Genomic DNA, 27,959 nt, shown 5'->3' on the forward strand with positions numbered 1-27,959 from the left:
CCATAACACATCTTCATTCCTTATATAATTATAAACAAAATACATAAGCGAACAATGATTATGAAATTGTCTAATTTATAATTAAAATTATTTAAGTTAAATATATTAAACTAAGTTGTACGTGCTTACCTATACTGAGGCTGAATTAATGAGGTTAGATGGTCTTTGTCAAATAATTAATTTAACATGAGGCTTTTTGCAACAATAAATTAATTATTTGTTATTAAACTTGTCACTGTAAGTCGAGCGGATTAAGAAACGATCTATATGTATGGCTTTGCTGTTATCGTACAGTCAAACTATAAAGTCCTGACATCAAAGAGTGCGATTTTGTTAAGATTTTTTATGATCATCAGTTATTTACTTACTTTTACATACATTTTAAAAATAAAATACCGATAGATTATGGATTTTTAACGGATTTGTCCTTTAATAAATATGTATAACAGAAAGATTAAATACGATCTTAAACAATTAGTTAGGATCCACTTCCGTTTTCACGACTTTATAGTTGGACTGTAGCTCTGTCTCTCTCTACTCCTATTTTTACCGACCTCCATTTCATATTCTTTCTATATCCGCACGGGTATACAATATACAGGGATTAAATCAGAGCCTGCCGAAAAGATTAACTTTGTAAAAATACCTCGACCTCATGGGAAAAAATGTAGTGAGTAGGTACCTATGTGTTTGTATTGTATGTACGCCTTAGAGATGCATTTTAAAATAACGCGACCTTTACAAAAATATCGGATTCAATACATTCACTAAAATAATAAGTAGCAATATTCTTACAACCTCTTTTCGGCTTGGCCTCCATGCGAACTGTCAGAATGTGACAGTTTTCTTTTTTTCTGCTATGAGACTGTACACCTGGAGTTCTGTTCGCCGCCCACCCGCTGCCTTGTCAATGCTCTGGCGAAGTTTGTGTCTCTGGCGTGGAGGTTTGAGGAGTCTTCTTGCATCGAGAGGGCTAGGGCTCGGGCCAATGCTTCGTCCTCTGACTGTAATAGATAATTATATTTAAGGTGAGGTTTGTATAAAGATAAACGTAGTTAAATACTTGGTTTACGCCTGTATTTCAATTTTATTTTTTTCGGAGCTAAAATAAATCGCATTGAATATGTCTCTGATGCTAGTTATGAAATTATGCATTTCCACGCATACAAAGAGGCGCCTCTAGCGGAAACTATCATTAAACTTTTTAACTGAAGTAGGCGTTTAACAAAGTAATGTTGGTTGATACCCACCTACCTACACCCAATCTTATACCTTATTGCACAGAGTACTTACCATATTCCCCTGCACGGCGGTGAAGGCGGCGGCGGGCTGCGCGGGCGGCTGCCGCTGCTCGCTCGCCCTCATGCGAGCCATGGCCGCCTCGCTGCAAACATACCGGCAAGTTAAGGTAGCTCGTAAGTGAGGTCAGCTGAGGCAATAGCGTCTAAGGTTACTAGTTATTATTCTGTGACAGGGGAAATCCATTTGTAGTGAACTATATATAAAAAAAAAACACGCACTCACGCCTTTTACTAATGTAATCCCTTGCGGGGTAGGCAGAGGTGCATTGCTGCACCCACTTTTCGCCAGAGTGTTATGTTAGTTCCAATGTAATAGGGGGCGGGCCTGTAGTGTTTGTCTGTAGCTATAAGCTATAGTGCACAGTCTCGTGCGCACTCGTAGTGGAGCGGCGCGGAGTGGTACGAGAGCCGCCGGCGAGGGTACACGCGCCTGCTTGCATACGGTGTAGCTGTCGAGCCTGTGTCTGTCGGAGTCCTAAATATTACATGGCAACGAGGAAAAAGGTCAGTGCAAATTCAACTGTGTACAAAATGTAGGTGTAAAATTATAATAAACAATAAGTACAGCAAAGGAAAAAAAAATCTTGTGTTGATAATGATAAGTATGCTTAACCGTTATTTCGAATAGCTGATTATTGTGGACAATATGGATTATGTTTTGCTTATAGTGACTAAAGAAACAATTTTTTTTTGCCGTCCGTCGTCAGCCTCGTGCAGACGTGTATTCAGTGTGTCTCAAAATTATAATATATTTTATTTACAACTGTTATAAGATATTATACCTTATCCGTACGTGTACTGAGTCGAGTTTCCAAGCGCAAGCCCCACCGAACTGTACGTTACGCTTTGTCATAGATCAAGAAGCGCGTAGAAACGTACATCTTCTGAAATGCTTCGCTCACCGGGAAAACAGTTCGGCTCTAATCCGGAGCTTGCAAATCCCAGCTACCATTCTGAGGAGACTGGACATGTTGCTCTGCGTAAAAGAAAACGCGACGAAGACTTCAGCGATTGCTTTAAGCAATTTAGTGAGGAAATTAAAGCAACCCTGTCCACCTGGAAAATCGATATCGAAAAGGATTTGTCGCTGATCAATAGCAATCTCAACAATATAATAAAAAATGACCTAGCGAAATTATACGAAAGCTCACAAGAAATGAAAGCAGAAATCAACAGTATTCGAAAGGATTACGCAGCAGTAAACACTTCAATCAAAAACCTGGATCTGAAATTCAACAACCTAAAAGCCGACGTGTCTTCACTGCAGCAATCCACACAGTTTATAAGCGACCAACACGACGATGTCATGAAAAAGATGGATAGCTTAGACCTGAAAAAAATAGATAAAATGGAATCTGAACTAGTAGAAATGCGGAACCAAAATAAACTACTTAAACTTGAAATCAACACCAACGATCAGAGAGAGAGAAGTCAAAATCTAGAAATCATCGGTATACCTGAGTTCAAAGACGAAAATTTACACGAAATTATCATGAACATTGCGAAGAATGCAAATGTGGTCCTATCTCAAAACGATATATTGCAGGTTAATCGAGTGACCCCCAGGACCAAAGTACAAGGCCGCCCAAGAGTTATCATTGCTAAGATGAGTGCCCGTATCTTGAGAGATAACATAATCGCTGGCTGTCGCAAGTGTCGATTATCTACGGGATCGCTGGGTATACCTGGAGAGAAAAAACCAGTATTTATAAATGAGCATCTAACGTTCTTCAATAAACAACTTCTTAAAATGTGTAAGGACACTGCAAAACTGAAGAACTATCAACATGTTTGGATAAAAAACGGGAGAATCTCAGTAAGAAAGAACGATTCTTCCCCCGTCATAAGGATCTTCTCAGAGGACGACGTGAAGAAAATAGTGTAAGATGTATGTTTATTATAATACTTATGTTTATTTGTATCAGCACCTTCAAAATTATGTCAATACTAAAACACAAATATTGCCAACCAACTATAACTATGATATCATCAGAGCTCTGTCATATCTATTCAGATCATATGGGCATTGCTTATTCTTTGATAAAAATTCCTAATGTATGCATGCGCAAAAAGCGTGTGCTGTTTCTTTCGCGACATGATCTATATACTGCGCATCCAATCAATTTGTATTTCAAAACTATTATTCAACGTATATGTAATTGTTTTTATCTTAATATTATAAGTAAAGTTTATATTATTTGTATATTAACTACCTATGTTTATCTATCAGAACTATATCTTAAAAATAAATTTTCGTATTGTCAGTCAATAATAAAAATCAGATATTTTTTCTCCATTTTAAAATTCTACAATCCATACCGTAAAATAAAAAAAGACAATGCAGTAATCACCTTTTTATACTATATGAACCTTATCAAATTAACCGCTCACTCATTTAGCGAGCGTTTATTACTTGTTTTCAACCCGCTCAGTAAAGAACACACATTCGTTGAACAACTATTCTATTCTACCCTCGACTTGCAGATACGATTACAAGCTGATTATTTCTCGGACTTAGTTCTCGTCGTAGTTACGCTGTTGTTATATTCTTGCCGTGATATACTTATTATAAATCTCACTTCTCAATGTCTAACCGGAACCTAAATATTTATTATCAGAACACTTGCGGTTTAAGGACAAAAAACCTACAATTTAGTCAAGGAGTCTTATGCAACGACTATGATATATTAATTATAACCGAGACTTGGTTGTATGATGGTATACTGGATGGTGAATTGAGCGACAGTAGGTATAGTGTATTTCGGAGAGATCGCGACTTGGCGGCCTGCAATAAACAGACTGGCGGTGGCGTCATGATTTTGGTCAAACAGTCGTTGGGAGCGTTGAGGTGCGAGCGGGAACCACCGGCCCCCACCGAGATGTTTTCTATAATTCTGCCAGCAAGCGCGCTCTCGTCATCAGCTGATTTACGTATTAGTGTAGTATACATACCGCCAGACGTCCGACAAATACCCCGTGATACTAACTACGTCCTTAGCGACGTGACATTATCTTGCCAATTAAATCCACAATATAATCATCTAATAGTAGGAGATTTTAACATGCCATGTCTCCGCTGGGAATCTACTATACCTATACATCTGAAACAAGGATCAATAGAGGTACAGGAGGCTGCTGCATGTCTAGCTGATGGTCTGAATATCTTAGAAATGTCACAATATAACACAATAAAAAACTCATCTGGTAATACCCTCGATCTTGCCTTTTCTACACTTCCCCTTTTAATTTCATCTTCTGACTTTCCAATCTTAAAGGAGGATCGCCATCACCCAGCATTTGTAATAGAGGTCCTGGATCTCCAACTTAAACCACTCAAGGAAGCGACTGTACCTAAGCCCAACTATTATCGTGGCAACTATATAAATTTAAATAAACACTTCGAACAATTTGAATGGCATTCAACCTTAAATATTTTAAGTACAGTAGAGGAAGCAGTCAATAAATTTTACGAAGTAATAACTAACTCCATTAATGAAAATATACCTATAACTAAACAACAAAGTAAACGGAAATACCCATCATGGTACAGTCAAATCCTGATTGGCATTATTAAAGAAAAAACAAAAGCACATGCCCGTTGGAAAAAGTACAACAACAAACTTGACTATAACGAATTTTCACTCTTACGTAAGAGACAACACCCCGCATACAAAATGAGTGTTTTAAAAAATACACTACTGAAATGGAAAACAATATTAAAACTCAACCAAAAGCATTCTGGTCGTATGTAAAATCGATGCGAGGTTCCTCCAACTATCCTAAATCGTTTACTTTTAATGACAACAAATACACAAAAGGTACTGACATATGTGAAGCTTTTAATGAGTTTTTCAAAAGTGTATTTGTCGAGCCCTCAACTAATTACGCTCCAGCCACCGAGTCAGTGAATCTTATCGATTCAATTTCCCATTTCGAGATTTCTCCTACTTCAGTTGAAAAATCACTAAGTAAACTAGATACTTACAAGGGTGCTGGAAGTGACGGTATTCCACCAATTTTCTGGATTAAATGCGCAACTTCTCTTTCAGTGCCTCTAAGTATAATCTTCAATCGCTCCTTAGACGAAGGTATATTCCCTCATATTTGGAAAACCGCTCATATAGTGCCCATACATAAAAAAGGATCTAAATCACTAATTGATAACTATAGAGGTATATCAATTCTCAATACTATAGCAAAAATATTTGAAAAAGAGGTTTATAATGCAATCTACCCAGTTATCTCCAAGCATATTCCTGCTCAGCAACATGGATTCCTAAGGAAACGTTCTACCGTTACTAACTTAGTGTGTTTCTCGAACTTCGTTTTAAATAACATGGACAACGGCGGGCAGGTTGACGTGATCTACACGGACTTTGAAAAAGCGTTCGATCGAGTTGATCACGTCATCCTGCTACAAAAACTTTCAGCCTTAGGAATTCACGGCAACCTTTTGCGCTGGGTAGAATCATACCTAAGCAAACGTTCTCAGGCGGTTGTAGTGGGTGGTTTCAGATCTAACTTTGTAGAAATACCTTCAGGGGTACCTCAGGGTTCGCACTTGGGACCCCTGTTCTATAACGCATACTTATTTGACATCAGTGAAGTATTTTCAACAGCCGAACACCTTTTGTATGCTGATGACAAAAAAATATTCTATAAAGTTCGAAACCCTCAGGATCATATTGCCATTCAAGCTGACCTTGACGCCTTAAGCAGATACTATATTAACAATAATATTTCGGTTAACATTAAAAAATGTATGTGCATTAGTTTTACTCGGAAACCTAAGCCGACTCACTTTAATTACACATTTAATGACATTGCAATAGAAAGGGTTACAAATGTAAGAGACCTCGGGGTAATTTTAGATTCGAAATTTATGCTATCCGAACACATTGACAACATTACTGCCAGGGCCTACAGGAGTCTTGGATTTGTTATAAGATCTTGCAAACCTTTCAGTGACATTAGTACGATCAAGTTAGTTTATTATGCTTATGTCCGTAGCATTTTAGAGTACGCCTGCCCAGTCTGGTCTCCCCAATACACAATTTACAAAAATCGCTTGGAAAGTATACAAAAGAAATTCATAAATCACCTAAATTATCGTCAACGAAATTCAGTAAACAACTACGCAGACGGATGCCGCGTAAACAACATACCTACACTGGAAGAGCGCCGCACTGTCCTAGATATGTGCCTACTTCATGACATCCTACATGGCAGCCTAGACTGTGCATCCCTAGTGAGTGGCGTGGCATACTGCGCGCCGCGGCGGCGAACGCGCCACACCCCCCTGCTGTATGTGCCGAGCCACCACACCAATTATGCCAGCAACGAAACCTTAACGCGACTAGCCAGGACATACAATAAACTGTTCAGTGACATTGATATCATCCATTGTACTAAGTCAGCATTTAGAAACAAGGTACTGCATAAAATTAGTGAACTATAAAGGTAGAAGATACTCAGCATTTTGTGTAATTTTGTTTTTGTTAATAAATTATAAAAAAAAAAATTCTTTACTGTAACTAGGTCGGGATATTCATACTACAGCCCTCTAAATTAATAGACCGTATTGTAAATTTAGAAAAGTATAGTGAAAATATATTTATAAAAATATATAACTAGGATCACTTAATAATATATTTTGTCAGCATAACGTAACTGTATATATAGTATATTTCGTATTTATTGTGAATATTGGTATTTATATGTATTTTTTTTTAGTACCTATACATGTATAATATATTAGTCTGAATATAATATCCACCCATACCCTTGACTGTTTTTCTTATAGTAGGTAGGTATACGTAAGGATATGGTATAGGAGATGTAAACAAATATAAAATAAGTGTTAAATGATTACCTAACTGTTTTTTAAGTTTTTAAAGTTACTACTTAATTTAAGTTCATATTTTGTGCACCTGTATTGTATGTTAAATTAAGGAAAATTTGTTATTGGCCTTACTATTTATACATTTATCTTGTAACTGCATATTTAACGCTGTTAATTTTCTAAAAATAAATAAATAAATAAATAAATAAATTTGCCCTTATGAAATGCAGATAATAATTATTATTGCTGATGAAAATTAGTCATTAAATCACTCGGCAACCGCATAGCTTATGCAAATAAATAACCGCTTCATCAATCAATATTGTTGAATGTGTACCTACTACGTTCATGCATGTCATAATCAGGTACCCATGTACATATTTGGTATAAAACAAAAGACAGTAGGTAACTAATTGTTTTTCTATAGTTAAGATGGAACTTACCTACTGCGTAACGGCTACAGTGACCGATACTGCACAGCATAATGCGTTTGGGCAACAAAAACATATTACATACTTACCTATTAGTGAATTACCTTCCTACCTATTCATGACTGTGTGTGCAATGGTTAAGTGAGTATCTATGTATTAGTACTAAAGTAATATAGGTACCTAATGGTCACTGTCGTACTCATTAAACTTGAGTGATGTTTTTTTTTATTACTTAACCTTTATTGTAAACATAGTTATGGTGCTCTTGCTCTTACTTACCATTTGTTCCGTGAAGATATGTAGTGTTTTATCCTTCTTAGAAAACTGGCCTATTCATATGCTGTTGCAGGGTTAGATTAATTGCCTAGTATGTAAATGGGTAGTTAAAGTAGTCATCTTCTATTTGACTTGAGTGTATTATCTACTAGAGGTTTCTATTAAGTAGGTAGGTGCCCGTAATAGTACCAACTTACCTACATTTAACCGTTTTAGTATAGGTATGCCAAAGAAAACTGTGAAATTCGTGCATGTGAACTGTGAAATGCAGTGACTGTGTCAATTAAATTAAAATAGGCATAGGTACTTAATACTTAATGCAATAATTTTATTGGTAGGTACCTACTTTAAAAAAGGTAATACTGGCTTAGATCGCAACTATAAAGTTGGTGCCTTACTAAGACTAAAGTCGCGTAGGTATACATAACATAACAATATCTAACAAATTGTATTTATGATGGCGTATTAACGCAACCATTAAATTGGTATTTATGATGGCGTATTTAAACGCATCCATTAAATTGGTATTTATGAATGCGTATTAACGCATCCATTAAATTGGTATTTATTTATGATGGCGTATTAACGCAACCATTAAATTGGTATTTATGATGGCGTATTAACGCATCCATTAAATTGGTATTTATGATGGCGTATTAACGCATCCATTAAATTGGTATTTATGATTTATTTATTTTATTTATTTATTTATTTATTTATTTTATTTTAGGAAAACTTACAGCACAATTTGAAAGTATAACAATAGAATGAGCAGTAAAAGGCCATTTACAAGTTTCCACTGATAGAAATAACTTAATAATATTTACGCTAATACAAAGTAGCAAACTAAAGTAGGTACATAAACATATTATCTACGCCTAATCAAACGTTCTAAACTGTATATATGTAAAGCTACAAAGATGTTTAATAACAATTACACTGTGAAATATATAATACATTAACTCTTAGACATCAAAAAAGGTACTACTTAGAATATTTCTCGCCTTATTAATGCTTGTATTAAATATATCAATGTCCAAATTAATCGATACGTGGTTAAAGTTGTTGCAAGCCCGCCATAGATACGAATTCTGTCGGTAATTGGTAGACACCGTGATGTTACTAAAAATCGGATTGAAGCGACGGGAACGATTCGGAACATAAAATTTTAATTTTTCCAATAATTGAGGACAATCAATTTGGCTGGTGGCAATTCTTAGGAGGAATAATAAATCACAAATTTCACGCCTGTTTATTAATGGTAGAATGTGAAACTGGCGGCAACCTTCCTTATAGTTTTGTAAGGGATACCTAACACGATAACTTAAGTACCTCATGAACCTTTTTTGTATACGCTCGATGCGATCAATGTATACCGTATATCTAGGGTTCCACACCTGTGATGCATACTCTAAGTTACTTCTGACATAGGTGCAGTACAAGATTTTAAAGGTTTTTGCCTGTTTGAAGTTAGTTGAAAGCCGCATTATAAATCCAAGAGCCTTGCTTGCTTTAGCCGTAATCGCATCAATGTGGGCATCAAACAACAGCTTCGAGTCATGGATTACACCAAGGTCTTTGATTTTACTGTCTCTTCCGATAGCATGACCTTTTAAGAAGTAAGTAGTTAAAGTAGGTTGTCTTTTTCTAGTGAAGGTGATGGTAGAACATTTTGATGGATTTAAATCTAATTTATTGTCGTTACAGTATTTATCTAGGTTATTTAAGTCATTTTGTAATAATATCATATCATTTTCATTAATAGACCTGTTTTGCATTACAACAAAACAGATATTATGTGTATGAAGAAACACACAGCGTTGAGTGAAGAAGCAATTATTTGATTTCTTAGTATAAATAGGAAAAAATGGGTTTTTACATACCAATCTGCTGTATTTTCCTCTCTTTCACTTTAGCCAGTGGACAGTGCAGTCTAGAATCTGGATTCTACTCTGTGACGCGCTGTCAAATTTCTGACATAGTAGTCTTCAAAACTCACCTGCAAGCCGTTGCTGCAACGCTGTGTGTTTCTTCATACACATAATATCTGTTTTGTTGTAATGCAAAACAGGTCTATTATGTGTTCTTTCGAAACACACAGCGTTGAGTGAAGACTTGTTTGTTATCTGCTGGTGAAAGAGATTAGAAAATCTAAACGCTATGTGATCTCCTTTTAGGTAAAATATACCTAAAATATAATAGATTCCTGTTAGACAACATCACAGTTGTAAAGGAATCATACTTAAAATGCACCTTCATCATAAAGGTACTTGCACCTAAAAGAAAAAAATTAATTAAAAACAAAATTTATAAGTACATAGGTACTCTAGTTAATGATCAATAGGTGTGTATCCACTACATACCTAGTGTGATACACAACATGTCACATACTTACCTACACTTATGATCTGTAAGTATGTTGCTAATGGGATCATAAATCATACCATTATTAATTTAAGTAAGTATAACATAAATAAGCCAATTTCTTATCAAATTAAAGTTAGAACTAGTAAAGGACCAATCCAGGTGTGAGGAATACCTAATAGCATAGAAAAAGACAATAGAAAATATTAAATTTTACATCATTGTCTTTATATAAGTACCTATCAATTTGTATTACATAGGCCCTCTAGGTAATACATAACCATAGGTAATTTGTACCTATTAGGTAGTCATACATATTATTAGGTAGTATTCCTTTTTAGTTGAAGTAAAATTGAACTTTATAAAGCACAGAAATATGGATTGTATTAGACTTATGTCACTGCACCACCCTTGCTAGGTAGTTGAATAGCCTACTGCAATAGGATTACATGACAGCTGTCTATGTGTACACTATCATAATTTTCGTATTGAGATATACATGGGTGATGACTAGTCTCTAGGTACACGGAAAAATTTACTAACATGACAAATTTTACCAAGATTTTACAGGACCAACAGTCTTTAAAAAGTCAAGCCTGCATGTAGGTAGCAACCTACTTAAGTAAAGGGCCAGTTAGAATAGAAACAGCTTTTGACAGCTATTAGGCTTACACCCTTCTCTCAGGTTGAAATATAAAGTTTCAGAACCGCACATCATCTCTATCTATACTTGATAAACAATTTACTACTGCAATATAATCCACCATAAATACAAGTAAACACTTTATAGGGACTATTCAATAGCCCAACCAATATGGATAATTGGATAGGTATTTTCACAGCCATCAGTCATAGGCTCCACATGATGTAGGTATATGGTATACATATAAAAATCAATATAATATAGGCACCTTACCAGATAGATCCTTAGAAAGGCTCATAAAGGCCAAATGTTAACACAACTTGGTGAACAAAAGTCCAGGACAATAATAGGCACTTAGACTTGTAGCTATCTCATGTTTGTACTCTCCAGAGACTACAAACTTGTGCTATGGTTAATAGAAAGCTACCTGGGCAAAATCATTTGACAACCACCTGCCATGTGGGTACACTAGATGAGGAGTACTCAAATCCGGGCTCAAACAATATCAGCCAACATAGTGGTAAAATATGTACTGTGGCATACACCTTGTATAGGTGATATTAATGCCAATGTCTACTGAATAAACATTCATTCTGAAGTCAACTTTACTGTTGTAATAACTGAGCTCTTCCTTATGGCAAGCCTGTGTTAGCTATTAAGACCAAATTAAATTCGGAAAAAATATGTATTGTATGCATTATTAAGTATAGGCACAATACAAGAGCTCACCTTTAAGATAGAAGATATGAGATCTCAGGTTATGTCTTTCAAGAAAAGATCCCTGAAAAAGTAAGCAAGTTACACCACAATATATTAGATTGAAAATGTGTAACTCTAGCTGCCAAGGCGCAGATGCTTCAACATCAACCCATCACGTCCCTACTGCTGGGGAACGGGTCTCCTTCCAATGAAGGAAGGGCTTGGGCCTAGAAAGCTGCTTCATCAGCTTTCATTATGTTTGGCCACTGCATATCAATAATCAAATGTCTCAATAGCACATGGCCTCCGCGGCAACAATCTTGTCATTATGGGTTTAGCCAGAAACCGTTAAGTGGTGTTATTTGTAAAAATAAATAGGGATGTGATGGTGGTCCCATGCTATCCCCACTGGAAAGGGAGGATCTCCCAACCTGTTTGGGCTGTGCTTTGTTCTGGCGGGCAGCTGCTTTGGTAAACAGGAGAAAAAATTGGCAATTCACCTTTTTATGAGTGGATTATGCCTATTATCAGTTTTAAACTGTAAGACTTATGGATGCAATAAATTATTGAGTATTAAGTATTGAAACTCCCATAAATTCTTGCTTAAAAACCCCAAATAGCTACAAAGTCCAGGGTATGACATGAACAACTTTGAAAAAGTTATAATCATGAAAAAATATTACAGATAGAAAGTAAATAGTTAATTATCTTTATGTAATAATAAAATAAGTACAGTTAAGTTCACCAGAGCCCATGGCTTTTCGACTGGTTAAAAGCTATACAAATGGTTGTTAAACATCATAATATTTGCATATATAATAGCAAAAACTTGGTGGCAATGCATTTTAGTTTACCAGAGCCCATGGCTTTTCGACTGGTTAAATGCTATATAAAACGGTTGTGAACCATCATAAACTTCGCATATATTGGTATCCCATGAACAATGTGTGTGAATAATTGCAGATATCATATAAGATTTTACCTCTCCGCGAGGAAGGTTCCAGCAATTATGCAAATATAATATAATACATTTTAATTCACCAGTGCCATAAACAGCATTTCGACTGGTCAATGTATTACAATGAACTTATGTTCCAGCAATTATGCAAATATAATATAATACATTTTAATTCACCAGTGCCATAAACAGCATTTCGACTGGTCAATGTATTACAATGAACTTATAAGTTCAAACCTTCATAAACTTTGCATAAAATCCCCAGTAATTAGGTACTTGAAGATGGGTCCGACACCACCAATGTGTGTGTCATCAATAATATTGCAGTTAGTAACTGCTACATTTAACTTTCCGAAAGTTTAATGAAATTATGCAAAGTTAAAATACATTATGAGATGATCCATGAGTTCATCATAGCCAGTGCCTATCAGCATTTAGACTGGCAATGTATTTTGTTGCTCTGTCCATTACACCCGCATGTAAAAGGACATAATATGTATACCTAGGTAATAGGTAAATAGGAATAAAACGGCGCCGAGCCAGTTTAAATCCTGTGGGTGAGCAAAAAACAACATATTTATATGTATACATACATGTTGTAAGAAGTTATTATGGTTAATAGGGGCCCCGAGCCAGTTTTAAATGCTATGTGAGCATAAAACAACATGTATACATATAAGTTGTAAGAAGGTATTATGGTAAAAACCTATAAGACAACAAAAGTTGTAAATATAGGGATAAATATTAGCCAAGACATTTTATAAATTATAATCTCATCAACCCATCCGCTAGGTCAAACTTTGCTACTGGCTTAAGCCATTGGTTGCAAGTCAATATTGTCAACCACAGCACTGCATGTCATATTTAATTTATTTTAAGATGACAGTCTCAATAGTGAAACTGCTAATATAAGTGTAAAGTTCTCTGTATAATATACACACGACTGCAAATCCCCGAAGGGGTAGTCAGAGGTGACCCACATAAGGGCATAAATAGTGACTTATTTTCATTGTGTCACCCTTCATAAACACTTGGTAAATAAATAATGTGATCAACAAATTACAAATATTTTGCGACAACACATCTATGCATGCAGCAATCAAAAGGTTGGTATATTATGTAGGTACATGTTAACTAATTAATACCAGATGTGAAAATATTTTCAAACTTGTGAAACCACGCATCAATACCATGTTTAGAATTGAAACATTTAAATTCAAAGTAAGCAGTGTAAAGGTTATAAACCCAACAACCAAAGGTCTAACAAGCATCTGTAGCCCATCTGAGAGGCTTCCTAATGCTAGATAACATGGCATTAAATGAATAGGAACAAACTTAAATGTTCTCATATAAGTAAGCATTCTCTTATGAGAATTTTTAGCTTTACCAAATGGAGTTAAACTATGTAAATACAATATGTAACAACGTAAATAGTATTTGAATAAAGAAACACCATTGAACAGAGCTGGTTTCTGGTTTAAAGGTATAAGCACAAAGATAAAATATCATTTGTAAATTGCAATGTTTTTGTACCGAAAACAATGATTTCAAAAAAAAAAAATATGTCAATGACCGAAAAAGATTCATGCGTGAAATAGTTTTCTGACTTACTCAGTTCAGACTTCGAAGGTAGGTATGAATCCAATTGCTGGAGAGCATATTTCACACTATCACAGAGATTTATCATAATATCTTCATGTAATCTTGTGATCTTCTCGGTTTTCTGAAAAAAATATTAATACCGGCCCGCGGGCTGAGCGTCGGTAGCGGCGCGAAATTATTTTTTGTACATTGACGAAAAGTACGATGTCTCATACAGAGTTTTTTATACATTAAGTGAATTAACACTTTTATTGATTGTTTTATTCCACAAACACGAATATTATCATGGATTATTAGTAAAAAATCCATTTTCAAAAATGTATAAACGCGTTTGATTCAAGAAATCAAAAAGCTATGTCAGAAATTTGACAGCGCGTCACAGAGTAGAATCCAGATTCTAGACTGCACTGTCCACTGGCTAAAGTGAAAGAGAGGAAAATACAGCAGATTGGTATGTAAAAACCCATTTTTTCCTATTTATACTAAGAAATCAAATAATTGCTTCTTCACTCAACGCTGTGTGTTTCGAAAGAACACATAATAATAGGTTTAACAATTTTCATATCGTCTGCAAATATGTAAATACTAGAGTTACTAAAGCACAAATCAATGTCGGAAATAAACAATAAAAATAGCAAAGGCCCTAATATAGAGCCTTGTGGCACGCCACTTGGTATTTTAACCCAGTCAGACTGAAAGTTACTGGCCACGACAGCCTGGGTGCGGTTACTGACATAAGACGAAAACCATCTGAAGAGATTGCCACGAATTCCCGCCTTGAAGAGCTTGATCAGCAAGAGCGAGTGGTCAATACGATCAAACGCCTTGCTATAATCTGTGTATACGACGTCAGCCTGGTAACCTTGGTCCATTGTTTCCGTAAGTAACTCATTATACAGCAAGAGATTTGTAACCGTAGACCTACCCCTTAGAAACCCGTGCTGAGTAGATTTAAAAACCGTCTTAAGCGCCACATTAAGGTCACGTTGTACAATTTTTTCAAAAACTTTTGCTATTATGCAAAGCTTGGAAATAGGTCGATAGTTTTTTACATCGTTTTTTGGCCCCTTTTTATGGATAGGTGACACAAAAGCTGCTTTCCAAATATCTGGAACCTTGCCCTCTTTAAGTGACTTTTCAAAGAGGAGGTATATGGGAAACGAAAGTTGTTCAGCACACTTTACCAAGTAAATAGGAGGGATTTTATCAGGACCGGCGGACTTACAGGTATCAAGTCTTTTGAGATGGTTATGTATAATTGATTGATCTAGTTGAATTGAGGATATATGACAATCATGGTAGAGGTTCTCAACTTCACCAGGAGAATCAGATGGATTTAGTTTATCAGGCTCTAGAAAAGTGGAATAAAAGTAATCCGAGAATAATTTACAAATTTCATCACCCGATGAAGTTATGTTGCCTTCAAAGGTCATACAACTGGGCAAGGAGTTAGTTTTGGCTTTGGATTTTGCGAATGACCAGAATGTTTTTGGGTTGAGTTTGATTGACTCCTCAACTCGGGTGATATAAGCGTCGTAACATTCGGTTTCCAACATTTTAGCTCTACTTCGTAATATACAGTATGAATTAAAATCCGATTTATTACCATAGTTTTTAAATTTTAAAAAGTATTTATTTTTCTCTTTTAGAATTTTTATTAGTGCCGGTGAATACCATGGTGGATGTGATGTACTTTTTAAGACTTTAGATGGTATAAATTGATCTCGTAGTGAGTACAATTTGTCATAAAAAATTTCGACACACTCATGTAATAGTTTATCGTGAAATGCCTTGTTCCAGTCGAAATTTTGGATTCCCGTGTTAATAGAGTCCCAGTCCGACTTAGAATAGAGGTGCACAGTGCGTGGAGGTGATTTAAGGGGGTTGAAATCAGAACATTTGTAAGTAATACATAAGGCTTTATGATGCGGATCTAATGGTACCAGGGGACTATGACACTCTTCTACCGAAACATCACTGTTTGACACTACTAAATCCAGAAAACGGCTGTATTGGTTACTAATACCATTATACTGGCTAAAACCAAATGTGTCTAGATGGTCAACAAAATTTAATTCATCATGGTCACTGTAATTTGACGGTAAATAATGTGACAATTTAATATGCTTAGTCCAATTAATGTTACCTAAATTAAAATCGCCTAGAACTAGAAATTTATCGGAAGGATGTGATAATATTATGTCATTTAGCTTCAATAAGAAGTTAGATAGTTGTTGTGATTTGGTATAGCCCTGGTTTTGCTTACATAAATAAATTATTCCTATATGTAGTACAGATTTCCTACTCAAGTTAATCGAGATCCAAAGATCTTCCGCTGAGGAATTCCAATTTGGTCTTGGAGTTACCGATAGATGTTTACGTGTGGCCAAGAGTACTCCACCACCCAGCTCCTGATTCGTGAGGTTGTAGTCCCGGTCCCGCCTCCAAACACAATATCGGCCGTCGAACAGCTCACTGTCATATATGCTATCATTAAGCCATGATTCCGTCACCGCTATCAAATCAAATGAGTGTAAACATATATTTCGATAAAATTCATTAGTTTTAGTTCTAAGTCCCCTAACGTTCTGATAATAGACACTCAACATTTTACTATTCATTATTAAAAATGTTTAACTATACAAAAATAAAGTAATCGGAACATAAAAGTATTCAAAAAGTCAGTTATCAGAACGCAGAGGACCCTTAACGCATAGGCAGCAACGTTAAAATTGGCTTGGCTGATAGTTATAGGTAAATTAGATAAGAACATAGGACAGCGAGTTTGTAGGTAACTGTGGTAACTTATCAGCAGCGAGATGCGGACTTTATAAGCAGCATGAATAGAAGCTAGTTTCATACCGATCCCGTCCAAGCGGCCCGGCCGGCTTGCAACAACAACAGGTACACGGACTGAGAATAAAAATGAGCGAGCGATAGGCAAATAGCAAATAAGGCGAGAACAAGTTATTACAATAAGTAATATGAATGCAGGGGTTGTTAACATGTAGTAAATAGCGAAGTTATCTGAGTTAGGCAAATTTACGATGACAATGAAGTGAGTTTTTTTATGAAAAAAGTTTAAGCTATTTAGGCATATAAAATTGATTAAATTATTTTGTTTAAATCATTAGCAGAGTTTATGGTAATTACATGTGTCGTGTCGCTTTTACGCATGTGGATTTTTGCGAACTTTACCCAAACATATTTATAGTTCTTCTCCTTCGCCAGAGATTTAGCCCTAGTAAGTAGGTTTTTGTACATAGGCGACAGATGGTCGTTCACGTAAATACGTTGATCTGCTGGACCCAGATCCATATCTGAAGCGGTTATCTTCTTAGCTCTTGCCGTTGAGATGAACTCTTCTTTCACATATCTATTTAAGAAGCTAATCAAGATTGATTTCTCCTTGGAGTTATGAATCGGGATCCGGGATATATAGTTGATTTGGGAATTTTCAATAGGATAACCCACATGGTTGCTCAGCAATTTAGCCACGGTAAAAAGGTTCTCATTCTTCTTAATAGGAATGCCCTTTATCTCGACATTATTAAGTCGGGACCACTGGTCCTTTTGGGCAAAATCTTCCTTAAGGGACTCGAATGATGCCTTAATTGTAGAAACTTCATCTTTAAGGAGTTCTAAAGACATAATGCGTTTGTCGATACCATCAAGCTTAGCGGCAAACTCGTCAATTTTACTGCAGCTCTGCTTAACTTCATCCATGTTGGACTTAAGCGCCCCCACTTCAAGCATTAGCTTCGGAAGATCGTCCAGCTTGGCTGTCACTTCGGCCAGTTTCTGCAGGACTTCCTCCATATTGCCAGTGATCTGGCGGGTGCTAGTTGGCGCAGCAGGTGAAGAGATGCGGCAGCTAGGGCATTTCCATGTCGCCCTTCGATCGACACCTAATTTACGAAACCCAGCTTCGGTGACATTAGCGCAGCGAAAACAGAGGTTTTTATGACATTGCGAACACTTAGCACTATCATTCACTTCGTTATCGCAACTCGCGCACAACATTTTTAGAAAAAGGTTGAGAACCACTGATAGCCGAGAGGACGCGAAGAGACGTTAGACAACGGCGACTATTTGAGCGAGACTGATGATGGCGTATTAACGCATCCATTAAATTGGTTCTTATCATGGCGTACTAACGCATCCATTAAATTGGTTCTTATCATGGCGTACTAACGCATCCATTAAATTGGTTCTTATCATGGCGTACTAACGCATCCATTAAATTGGTTCTTACATGGCGTACTAACGCATCCATTAAATTGGTCATTATTAAGGTTCACAGTGCAAGTAAACTTTCAACCATTCAGGATAGTTTTGCATTGTTTACAGGTAGCCACATTAACTTAGGACAATGACAGCAGTACCACTGCTGGATAAACTCGACCTTACGGGCGATGGCGCTTCTATTGGTCAGAGATGGGAGAAATGGCTACGGTCCTTAAACATTTATTTGGATACCACCGATATTAAATGTCCAATTAAAAAAAGGGCTACACTGCTTCTTCTTGGTGGCTCGGACCTTCAAGATATATTCTATAATTTACCTGGAGCCAACGCTGAAGCGAAAGACAATGCGGACGTTTTTAAAATTGCAATTGATACATTAAACGATTATTTTGCGCCCAAGCAGAGCAAAGTTTATGAGCGACACATCTTTCGGTTATTGGCTCAGAATCAAAATGAGAAGTTCGATCAATATCTTGTCAAACTTAGAAAACAAGCCGAAAAATGTAAATTTGATAAGCCGGATGAACATCTTATTGATCAAATAGCAGAAAAATGTTCATCAACGGATCTAAGGAAAAAAATATTGACAATAGGAGACGATATAACTCTAGATAGAATCATTACTGAAGCTCACACGCTAGAGGTAGTTGATCAACAAATGAAGAATTACAGAGAAGACTCCAACCAGGAAACTAATGCTGTCTTTCAAAAAAAGAACGCTGATAAGGCTTACAACCAGCGACGAATAGCGACCTGTAACTGTACTAGATGTGGGAGCCACAAACATGAAGCAACGGATCAAACTTGCCCAGCCCGTGGTAAAAAATGTCATGTTTGTGGCAAATTAGGCCATTTTAGGCAATGGTGCAAGAGTCAGGTGGCACAAAAAAGGAAAGCAACGGAAACGAAGAAACAAGACAGACAGGAAAATGACACTAGAAACAAAAAGATGCGGAGAGTAAACAACGTTGAGGATGCGGAAGAAATTGACTACGTATTCTATGTTGACAACGACGCCACTATAGAATGCGTCATGGGTGGAGTTAAATTAAATATGCTCATTGACTCAGGCTGTAAACCAAATTTGATCACCGACAAAACATGGAAACTTCTAAAAAGCAAAAAATATAATATGCACCAAGCAAGTAAGCAAACCTGACAAGACGTTGATTGCATATGGAAGCAAAACACCGCTAGACGTACAAGGCTCTTTTGAAACATTAATTGAGACGAATGGTAGATCCGAGCGAACTACTGTCTACGTGATTGGTAATGGCAGTCGCGATTTGCTCGGAAAGGATACGGCTGTGCTGCTGGGGGTTCTAAAATTAGGCATTGGAATAAGCCACATTGCGGATAAACCATTTCCTAAAATGAAAGATGTACTCATTGAGATGCCAATTGACGAGCAAATGAAGCCAGTATCTCAACCTTACCGTCACATTCCAATCCCTATAGAAGACAAAATAAATGCAACAATAAAGGAATTGCTAGACAGTGACATTATAGAAGAGGTGCATGAACCTTCTAAGTGGGTATCCCCGGTTGTACCTGTACTCAAAGACAATGGTGATCTACGAATATGTGTTGATATGAGACGGGCTAATCAAGCTATCTTGAGGGAAAATCACCCATTACCGTCTATGGACCACATGCTGCCCAAGATAAATAAAGCACAACTATTCTCCAAATTAGATATCAAACAAGCTTTTCACCAAGCAGAATTACATCCGAACTCCAGGCACTTGACAACTTTTATAACATCAAAGGGTTTGTACAGATACAAGCGCTTAATGTTTGGAATATCCTGCGCGCCAGAATTGTTTCAAAAAATTGTCGAAAAAATGCTTATCCAATGCGAAGGGGTGATCAATTTTATTGACGACATATTGGTTTATGGGCGCACAGAGGAAGAACATGATGAGCGATTGGGGAAAGTACTAGAGGTGCTGAAGCAAAATAATGTACTCCTCAACGAAAATAAATGCATTTACAAGGTGCCAAAAGTAAGCTTTCTTGGTCATGAACTTACGCCAGAAGGTGCGAGGCCTTTGGACAAATACATAAAAAGCATCGAAAACTTTCGAGTTCCAAAAACCATTGAAGAACTCCAAAGCTTCCTAGGGCTCACCAATTATATAAACAAGTGGATCCCAAATTTTGCAACTGAAACTGAACCGTTGAATGAGCTTCTGAGAAAAAAGCTGGGCAGGAATTCAAGTTTAGAGCAATACTGGACGAAAGTACACGATGAGTCGTTTCAAAAACTTAAAGCTTTGCTGACTAACATTCAAACTCTTGGGTACTATGACGTAAATGACAAGACAGAAGTTATAGCCGATGCTAGTCCTGTCGGTCTAGGGGCTGTGTTAGTACAGTATGACAATAACGGACCAAGAATCATAGCCTATGGGAACCGCACGTTGACTGATTGCGAACGACGTTACAGCCAAACTGAAAAGGAGGCTTTGGCCATGGTTTGGGCCATTGAGCATTTTAACGTTTTCCTCTTTGGCAAACAATTCGACCTCATCACAGACCATAAACCCCTGGAAATCCTGTTTGGACCAAAATCTAAACCGTGTGCACGCATTGAACGATGGGTACTCAGACTCATGGCATATCGGTACAACATTAAATATAGATCTGGGAAATCAAATATTGCCGACTCCTTATCACGCCTCGGACAAGACACGGATAAGCCTAAAACGAATATTCAAGATCATATTCAGTTTATTGTGCACTACGCCAAACCTCAGGCAGTTTCAATGAAGTCGTTGATTGAGCATTCGGAAGATGACCCAGAAATAAGGAGTGTGAAGAAAGGATTAGCTAACAACGAATGGGACGAATCAATAAAAACATACAAAGTTTTCGAAAATGAACTCTGTTTTTACAACGGGTTATTGTTAAGGGGAAACAGAATTGTGATACCTACGAAATTGAGGAAAATCGTTTTGGATGCCGCTCACGAAGGACATCCAGGGATAGTCGCGATGAAAGGGCGACTCCGCTGCAAAGTATGGTGGCCTCGTATGGACAAAGATGTCGAAACATTGGTAAAATGCTGCAAAAGCTGCACTCTTGTAGGAATACCAAACTTACCCGTACCGATGAAACGACGAGAGCTTCCGATTGCTCCTTGGGTAGATGTCGCGATGGACCTTTTAGGACCTCTACCCAGCGGTGAATATCTCCTGGTGATCATTGACTATTACAGCAGATACAAGGAAGTAAAGGTCACAAAAATTATAACTAGCTCACAAATAATAAAACTGCTGCGAGAAGTATTTAGCCGACTAGGATATCCTTCCTCAATTACTGCTGATAATGGGCGCCAATTCGTAAGTGAAGAGTTCCGAAAATTTTGCCAAGACTGCAATATAATACTACATAACACTGTACCTTACTGGCCACAACAAAACGGAGAAGTAGAAAGACAAAATAGAGACATTCTTAAAAGGCTCAAGATCTGTAAATTAGAGAAGAAAGACTTGAAGGAATGTCTTTGGGATTACCTGATGATGTACAATTCCACGCCCCATTCTACCACTGGAAAAACTCCGTCAGAATTATTTTTCAAGCGGCAAAACCGAGATAAAATACCTTCTATGATTGATATAACTGAAAACTACGATTCTGAAGTAAGAGATAAAGACAAGGAACAAAAACAAAAAGGGAAAGAATATGCGGATATGAGAAGAAGAGCCCAAACATGTGATCTAAAAGCAGGAGATAAAGTATATGTCAGAGAAGGAGACGGAAACAAATTGACCTCAAATTTCAACCCTACACCACATGTCGTTGAACAAACTCAGGAAGGAGATACAATGGTGAGAAATGAAGAGACCGGTAAAGTGCTACGAAGAAATATCATGCATTTGAAAAAGATTGAAGGTGAATGGAGATCAATTAACCCAGATACTGAGAACAGTGAAGCTGATAATTAAAATGTAAATTATGAAATCATACTTAGGTCATTGAATTACTTTGTTGCTAAGGTGCATCTGTGATTGTGTGATTTGTGTGATTTAAATAAAGATAATTACAAGGAAGGGAATGTAGTGTTTGTCTGTAGCTATAAGCTATAGTGCACAGTCTCGTGCGCACTCGTAGTGGAGCGGCGCGGAGTGGTACGAGAGCCGCCGGCGAGGGTACACGCGCCTGCTTGCATACGGTGTAGCTGTCGAGCCTGTGTCTGTCGGAGTCCTAAATATTACAGGGCCTATTGAAATTTTACGGGCACATCCAAGACCCGAGAACAAATATCTGTATTACTATATTTTCATATGAAATGTAATTTATTCTATGCAGACACTGTAACATAAAGATCTAATAATAAAACAACTAGATCATCATAGTTATTCCAAAACGGCATACGGCTAGAAACTTATCACGCAAGTACGAGTGTACTGCGAAAAGCGCTACCTCTGACACAGAATAATAACTAATATCTGATTGTAATCTGGAGCATATGGATCTATTTGCATTTTAGGTTCGTTTCTCTACATGGGTTTAGGTAATTTATAGATGATCATAACAGAAAGAGACAACAGCAACTCACGCAGCCTGTCTCCTCTTAGCGGCCAGCTTCCCCTCGCAGGCGTGGTCGGCCGTGTGCCGGTGCTTCAGGCAGTAGTTGAGGGTGCACTCCGAACACACGACCGGGATCATCTCCTTCGCCTTGCAGTTGCGGTACGAGCACCGGTTTGTGAACACCTGAGAGTAGGAAGGAGGTATGTAAAATATGTATAGTAGTAGTAGTAAATAACTGGGTAAAAGTTTATAGAGTAGGGACTAAGGTACAAAGGATTATGTATGAAGTATGGTCTTAAAATCTTGTAGGTATAGGTTACATTTTCTGGCATACAAAGTAGCAGAAACAAACATGAAACTTTTGACAAAAACAAGAAAACAAAACTAAAAAGGCTACAATGTCTTCTTTTTTTTAGGTTTATTTATTTAAAGTCTTTATTGCATACACACAGAAACATACAAAGTAGGTACAGATCATTACAGGTTGACAGTCTATGTACACAAAGTTTCACATTATGCAGAGCATTTTACCTTATTCCTTCTATCTCTGGCCTTGTCCGAGGTGCACTGGTTGTCGATGTGTGCACTGACAGCCACATCTGGTGCCTCCCCGCGCTTGCCCGGCACGGGGGCTCCGCATAGTGGGCAGTCAGGCACCTGGACATCACGGGGGTTTGGGGCCTGACAGTTGTGCTTTACATATGCAAAGTGGTCCGAGCTGGAATAAAATTATTTGGAAGTTTGAACACATAGTACATATTACAAGATATAAGAAAAAGAGACAAACAGTGCTGTGGCATTTATTGTGTTTTTTTAATCAACTTTTTTATCTTTAGCCAACATGCTATCAGTTATTTGACCACAGGCAGTAATTTTGAGTTGTACATTGATTGTTTATGTATAATTGTATGTGTGAAGTGCTGATGGATGGAAATATGAGAAGAAGCTTTATAGGCACCTATTTTAACAAAAACCAAACTTACCAGAAAACTTCACTGCATGCATCACATTTATATGGTAGAAAATCTGAAAAGAGATATAATTTTAGTATTTTGAAATTGAAAACCCTGTATAATACAATTATATGTCTGGTTTTGCAGAACTCGGCATTAATTAAAATAGATGAATAGTGAGGGTAAGATATTGAAACATTGGAATCCAAGTTCAATAAAAATCAAAACTTGCAGATCCTTGGTGGTTGGATTGAAATATGTTATTCTAATGACTGTATAGTAAGTATATCTAATCTGATAGAGTTTATAAGTAGGGTATGCACAGGGGCATATTATTATAATTTTAGTATTTGGACGTAGTTACGCAGAAAGGCCTCAATCCACAACTTGGTCAAAATTGAGTTATATACTAGAACATGCTATTTAATGTAGGGTCTACCTGTCAAGAAAACAAACACAGTAAAAAACCAACTACAACATACTTTTTTGATGTGGGGGACCAACCCACATTGTATGAAACACACATTTTTTTGTTTCACATAAAGGACTCAAACTGTTTGAGTCCTTTTACAGAAACGCATTTCCTATGAAACCATGAAAAATTTAGTTTTTCATAAAAGACTCAAGCGCTCTGAGTCGTTTTAGAGAAATACGTATTCATTAAAAAAAGACAATTTGTATTTAGCAGAAAGGACTCAACCCGTCTGAGTCGTTTTAGAGAAATACTTATTCATTAAAAAAAGACAATTTGTATTTAGCAGAAAGGACTCAAACCGTCTTGAGTCGTTTTAGCGAAATACTTATTGATTGAAACAAGTCAATTTGTATTTATCAGAAAGGACTCAAACTGTCTGAGTTGAGTAAAGAGATAAGTTTTTAATAAAACAGTTCAAATTTTATTTGGCAGAAATGATTCAAACTGTTTTTGTTCCGTCTCTTGGCCACTATTCTGTCACCGCATTTTTCCACCTTCCGTCCCCCCACGAGCCAAGTATATCCTGCCACTCCCATTTCAGTTCGGCGACCCGCATACCGACGTTGAACACTTTCCTCTTTTGACGGATCACCACGTTGGGAATACGTCTAAGCGAAATACTTAACATGGCTCGCTCTATAGCTCTTTGTGGAACTCTGATTCGGTGCACAGTTTCGTTGGTCATCGTCCATGTATCGGCACCGTATGTTAGTGTGGGCAAGTCACATTAGCAATTAACAATCCATAAGCAGCGTCGCTCGACTCTCAAACATCTATCAGATTCATACAAGTTACGCTAAATTTGATAAGCGAGCGACGATGCCTAAGGATTGTTAATGGCTAATTTTCGGTGGTGGTAACTCCAAAGAAATGTCACAAGGTGACTTGGTTCTCACACGACTGTCGGACCGGGAACCAAATCGACCACATTTTGATTATTCGAAAATGAAGACATTCACTTCTAGATGTTAGAAATACTTAAGAAGGGTTGCTAAAGTCAAGAGTGATCACACTTAGTGGTTGGAAAAATCTGCTTGATGATAGCGGGAGCTCAGAAGCAGGCCACAAGATCTGCCAAAGATGTCGCTGTAAATAAGCTGCAGGACCCAGAAGTCAGAAGATAACTTAGTATCCAGATCCACAACAAATACCATCAACCTACTAAGTGTGGGCGACGCGCCTCAATCAAAGATAACTGCACTGGCATTAAAGACATGTTTTAAAAAAGTTGCGAAGAAATAATAAGGCACAAGGAACACTTAAAGAAAGAATGGATGTCTAAAGGAACATGGCATATGATCAACTCTCCAAGGAAGACTTAACATCGAACTAGACTACCATTCTAAAGAAGCACGAGTTGCGTACGAGTATTTTCTTTGTGAACAAAATATCAAACGTAATTTAAAAGAGGACCAACGCTGTTAGTCTGATTCTATATCTTGGAGAAAACAAACAGCGGCTGCCATGAAGGATCTATAGAAAGAATCAAATAAACTTTGCAACAAACCCCAGGATATCTCCTTGTTACTATGGAAGACCGACTTGTAAGATGGTATGACCACATTGCCGAAGTTTTTAAAGATCTAAACCAGTCTGCATCTGAGGAGTTGGATGCAGATTCAATAAACCAGGAGCATCTTGTATATCCAGATCTTGATATATGTCAAGAAGCATAATCGTAATCATTATGATTATAATAAAATCGATAGCAGTCGTTAAGCCTAATCAGAGACCTTCGGGCGGCTTGAAAACATCTGTCAGTCGGGTTGCCCAATTACCCGTCAACTCTGTCAGCACGAGCTTGCTTGTGTTGGGGTCCACTAACCCACACTGGGACAGAGTAGTGGACTAGGCCTAATCCCTTCCTTCATTGGAAGGAGACCCATGCCCCGGCAGTGGAGATGTGACGGGTCGTGATGATGGTTAATGATTATGTCGAAGTGATACGGACCATATGATCGCTGAAATCCCACTTTTCAGCGATTGTATGGTAAGCACAGGGAACGACGGATATCCTACGGAGGCATAAAAAGGAGGATAGTTGCAATATACCGAGGATGATGAAGTGAAGTTAGAGTAAAAGAGAATTTTATTTATGTCCAACTTTATCCTTTGAGGTTTGCTTATGTTCATATTGCTTTATCCTGAAAATTATGGGATGGGAAACTTACTAAAAAGTGGGCTTCTATTTCGTAAAAAATATATCAAAATCGGTTAAGTTGATCCAGAGTTTTGCTCTTGGGAACACATTTCCGGTTAGAATTTTATTCATGCCCAACTTTTTTCTATGAGGTTTGCTTTCCGTCAAAATGCCTTATCCTGAAAATTATGGGATATAAACGGGTCGTAGATACTCACTAAAAACGTAGGCTTCTATTTTGTAAAAAAAAAAACAAAATCGGTTAAGTTGATCCAGAGTTTTGCGCTTGGGAACACATTTCCGGTTAGAATTTTATTCATGCCCAACTTTTTTCTATGATGTTTGCTTTCCGTCAAAATGCTTTATCCTGAAAATTATGGGATACAAACGGGTCGTAGATACTCACGAAAAAGGTAGGCTTCTATTTTGTAAAAAAAATATCAAAATCGGTTAAGTTGATCCAGAGTTTTGCGCTTGGGAATACAGTTCCGGTTAGATTTTTATATAGATGTGAAATGTTGTTTCCGATTACATTTCAATATAAATTATTTAATAATAGGTTTACTTTTGATATATAATTTTTATTTTGTGTAAAAAAGTAATGTCTTGTTTCTACAATATAAATATTTTACTTTAAAAACCATATTGTTATTTAAAAAAATATTTTATAAAAATAAATATTTGGTTGGATCCTTTCTGCGAAACGTTGAATTTCCCTGCTTGCATAGAAAAAGCAATTTAGGAGAAAGGATCCAAGTGCATATTTTCATTAATAACTCAATAAATATTCGTTATAGCTACACCATGATTTGCAATAGTAAAATAACAATAAATATGCATAATTTAAGATAATTTCCACATATAAGATGCTTTTCATTGCTGAAGAATACCGATTAGAACTTAAAACGTCTATATCTCAGAACTAGGTTTGTGTGGGTTGAGTCCTTTCTGCGTAACTACGTCCATTTTACCTTCATTTAAAAAAGTTATAAAAAGTCATAATATTTAGCTTCTTTCTTGAATGTGTGTTCATACTCTCTCTACCAATAATTATTGCGTTATCATGGGGCGAGTTTGGTATTTCTCAGCCACGTAAAGTGAAACTTATGAAGCAACTTACCTAGTTTATTGCAGAAATTGTAAGAACAATTCTTTCCTATGTGTGGAAACTCCATAATTACAAAAGGAACGTAGTCACAATCACTTTTACTCCGAAACTCAATTAGGACGATTCTGATCTAATGGTGAAATAGTATTGCAAGAACATTTATACCTTCGTTTCACGTACAAATACTAAATATTGTGAATCATATCATTCGACACTTCGAGACGAAACCAAAATTTCGCTTTTCATTGTCATGTCATCTGTCATAATCAAATGTCACAAGTCACAACTATAATGTCAGAAACGGAAGTATTTGTAAAGATAGGTATTATGTAAAACATTTTGACAAATCTCATAAAATATGAAAAGAAACAACTGTATATGAG

General features: G+C 36.9%; 1 protein-coding gene across 1 annotated transcript; it reads right to left on the minus strand.

Moving 5' to 3' along the window:
- Window positions 1-27,813, minus strand: LOC119694376 (AN1-type zinc finger protein 2A). The gene is made up of 6 exons (XM_048625315.1): window positions 27,589-27,813; window positions 23,884-23,926; window positions 23,432-23,618; window positions 22,929-23,083; window positions 1,294-1,384; window positions 1-1,004 (listed from the first exon to the last, which is right to left on the minus strand). Exons 1-6 carry the CDS (start codon window positions 27,641-27,643, stop codon window positions 858-860), a joined length of 678 nt encoding a protein of 225 aa, XP_048481272.1. The 5' UTR covers window positions 27,644-27,813; the 3' UTR covers window positions 1-857.
- Between the last annotated feature and the right edge of the window lie 146 nt (window positions 27,814-27,959).

This window comes from Plutella xylostella, chromosome 14, assembly GCF_932276165.1.
Source record: "Plutella xylostella chromosome 14, ilPluXylo3.1, whole genome shotgun sequence".
Lineage (NCBI taxonomy): Eukaryota > Metazoa > Arthropoda > Insecta > Lepidoptera > Plutellidae > Plutella > Plutella xylostella.

Excerpts from the sequence above, each read along its gene's own strand:
- LOC119694376 (XM_048625315.1), bottom strand. The coding sequence starts at position 27,643 with ATGGAGTTTCCACACATAGGAAAGAATTGTTCTTACAATTTCTGCAAT. Across the intron at positions 23,927-27,588 it reads CAATTTCTGCAATAAACTAG|ATTTTCTACCATATAAATGT; the intron begins GTAAGTTGCTTC and ends ATCTCTTTTCAG. Across the intron at positions 1,005-1,293 it reads CCGCCGTGCAGGGGAATATG|TCAGAGGACGAAGCATTGGC; the intron begins GTAAGTACTCTG and ends TATCTATTACAG.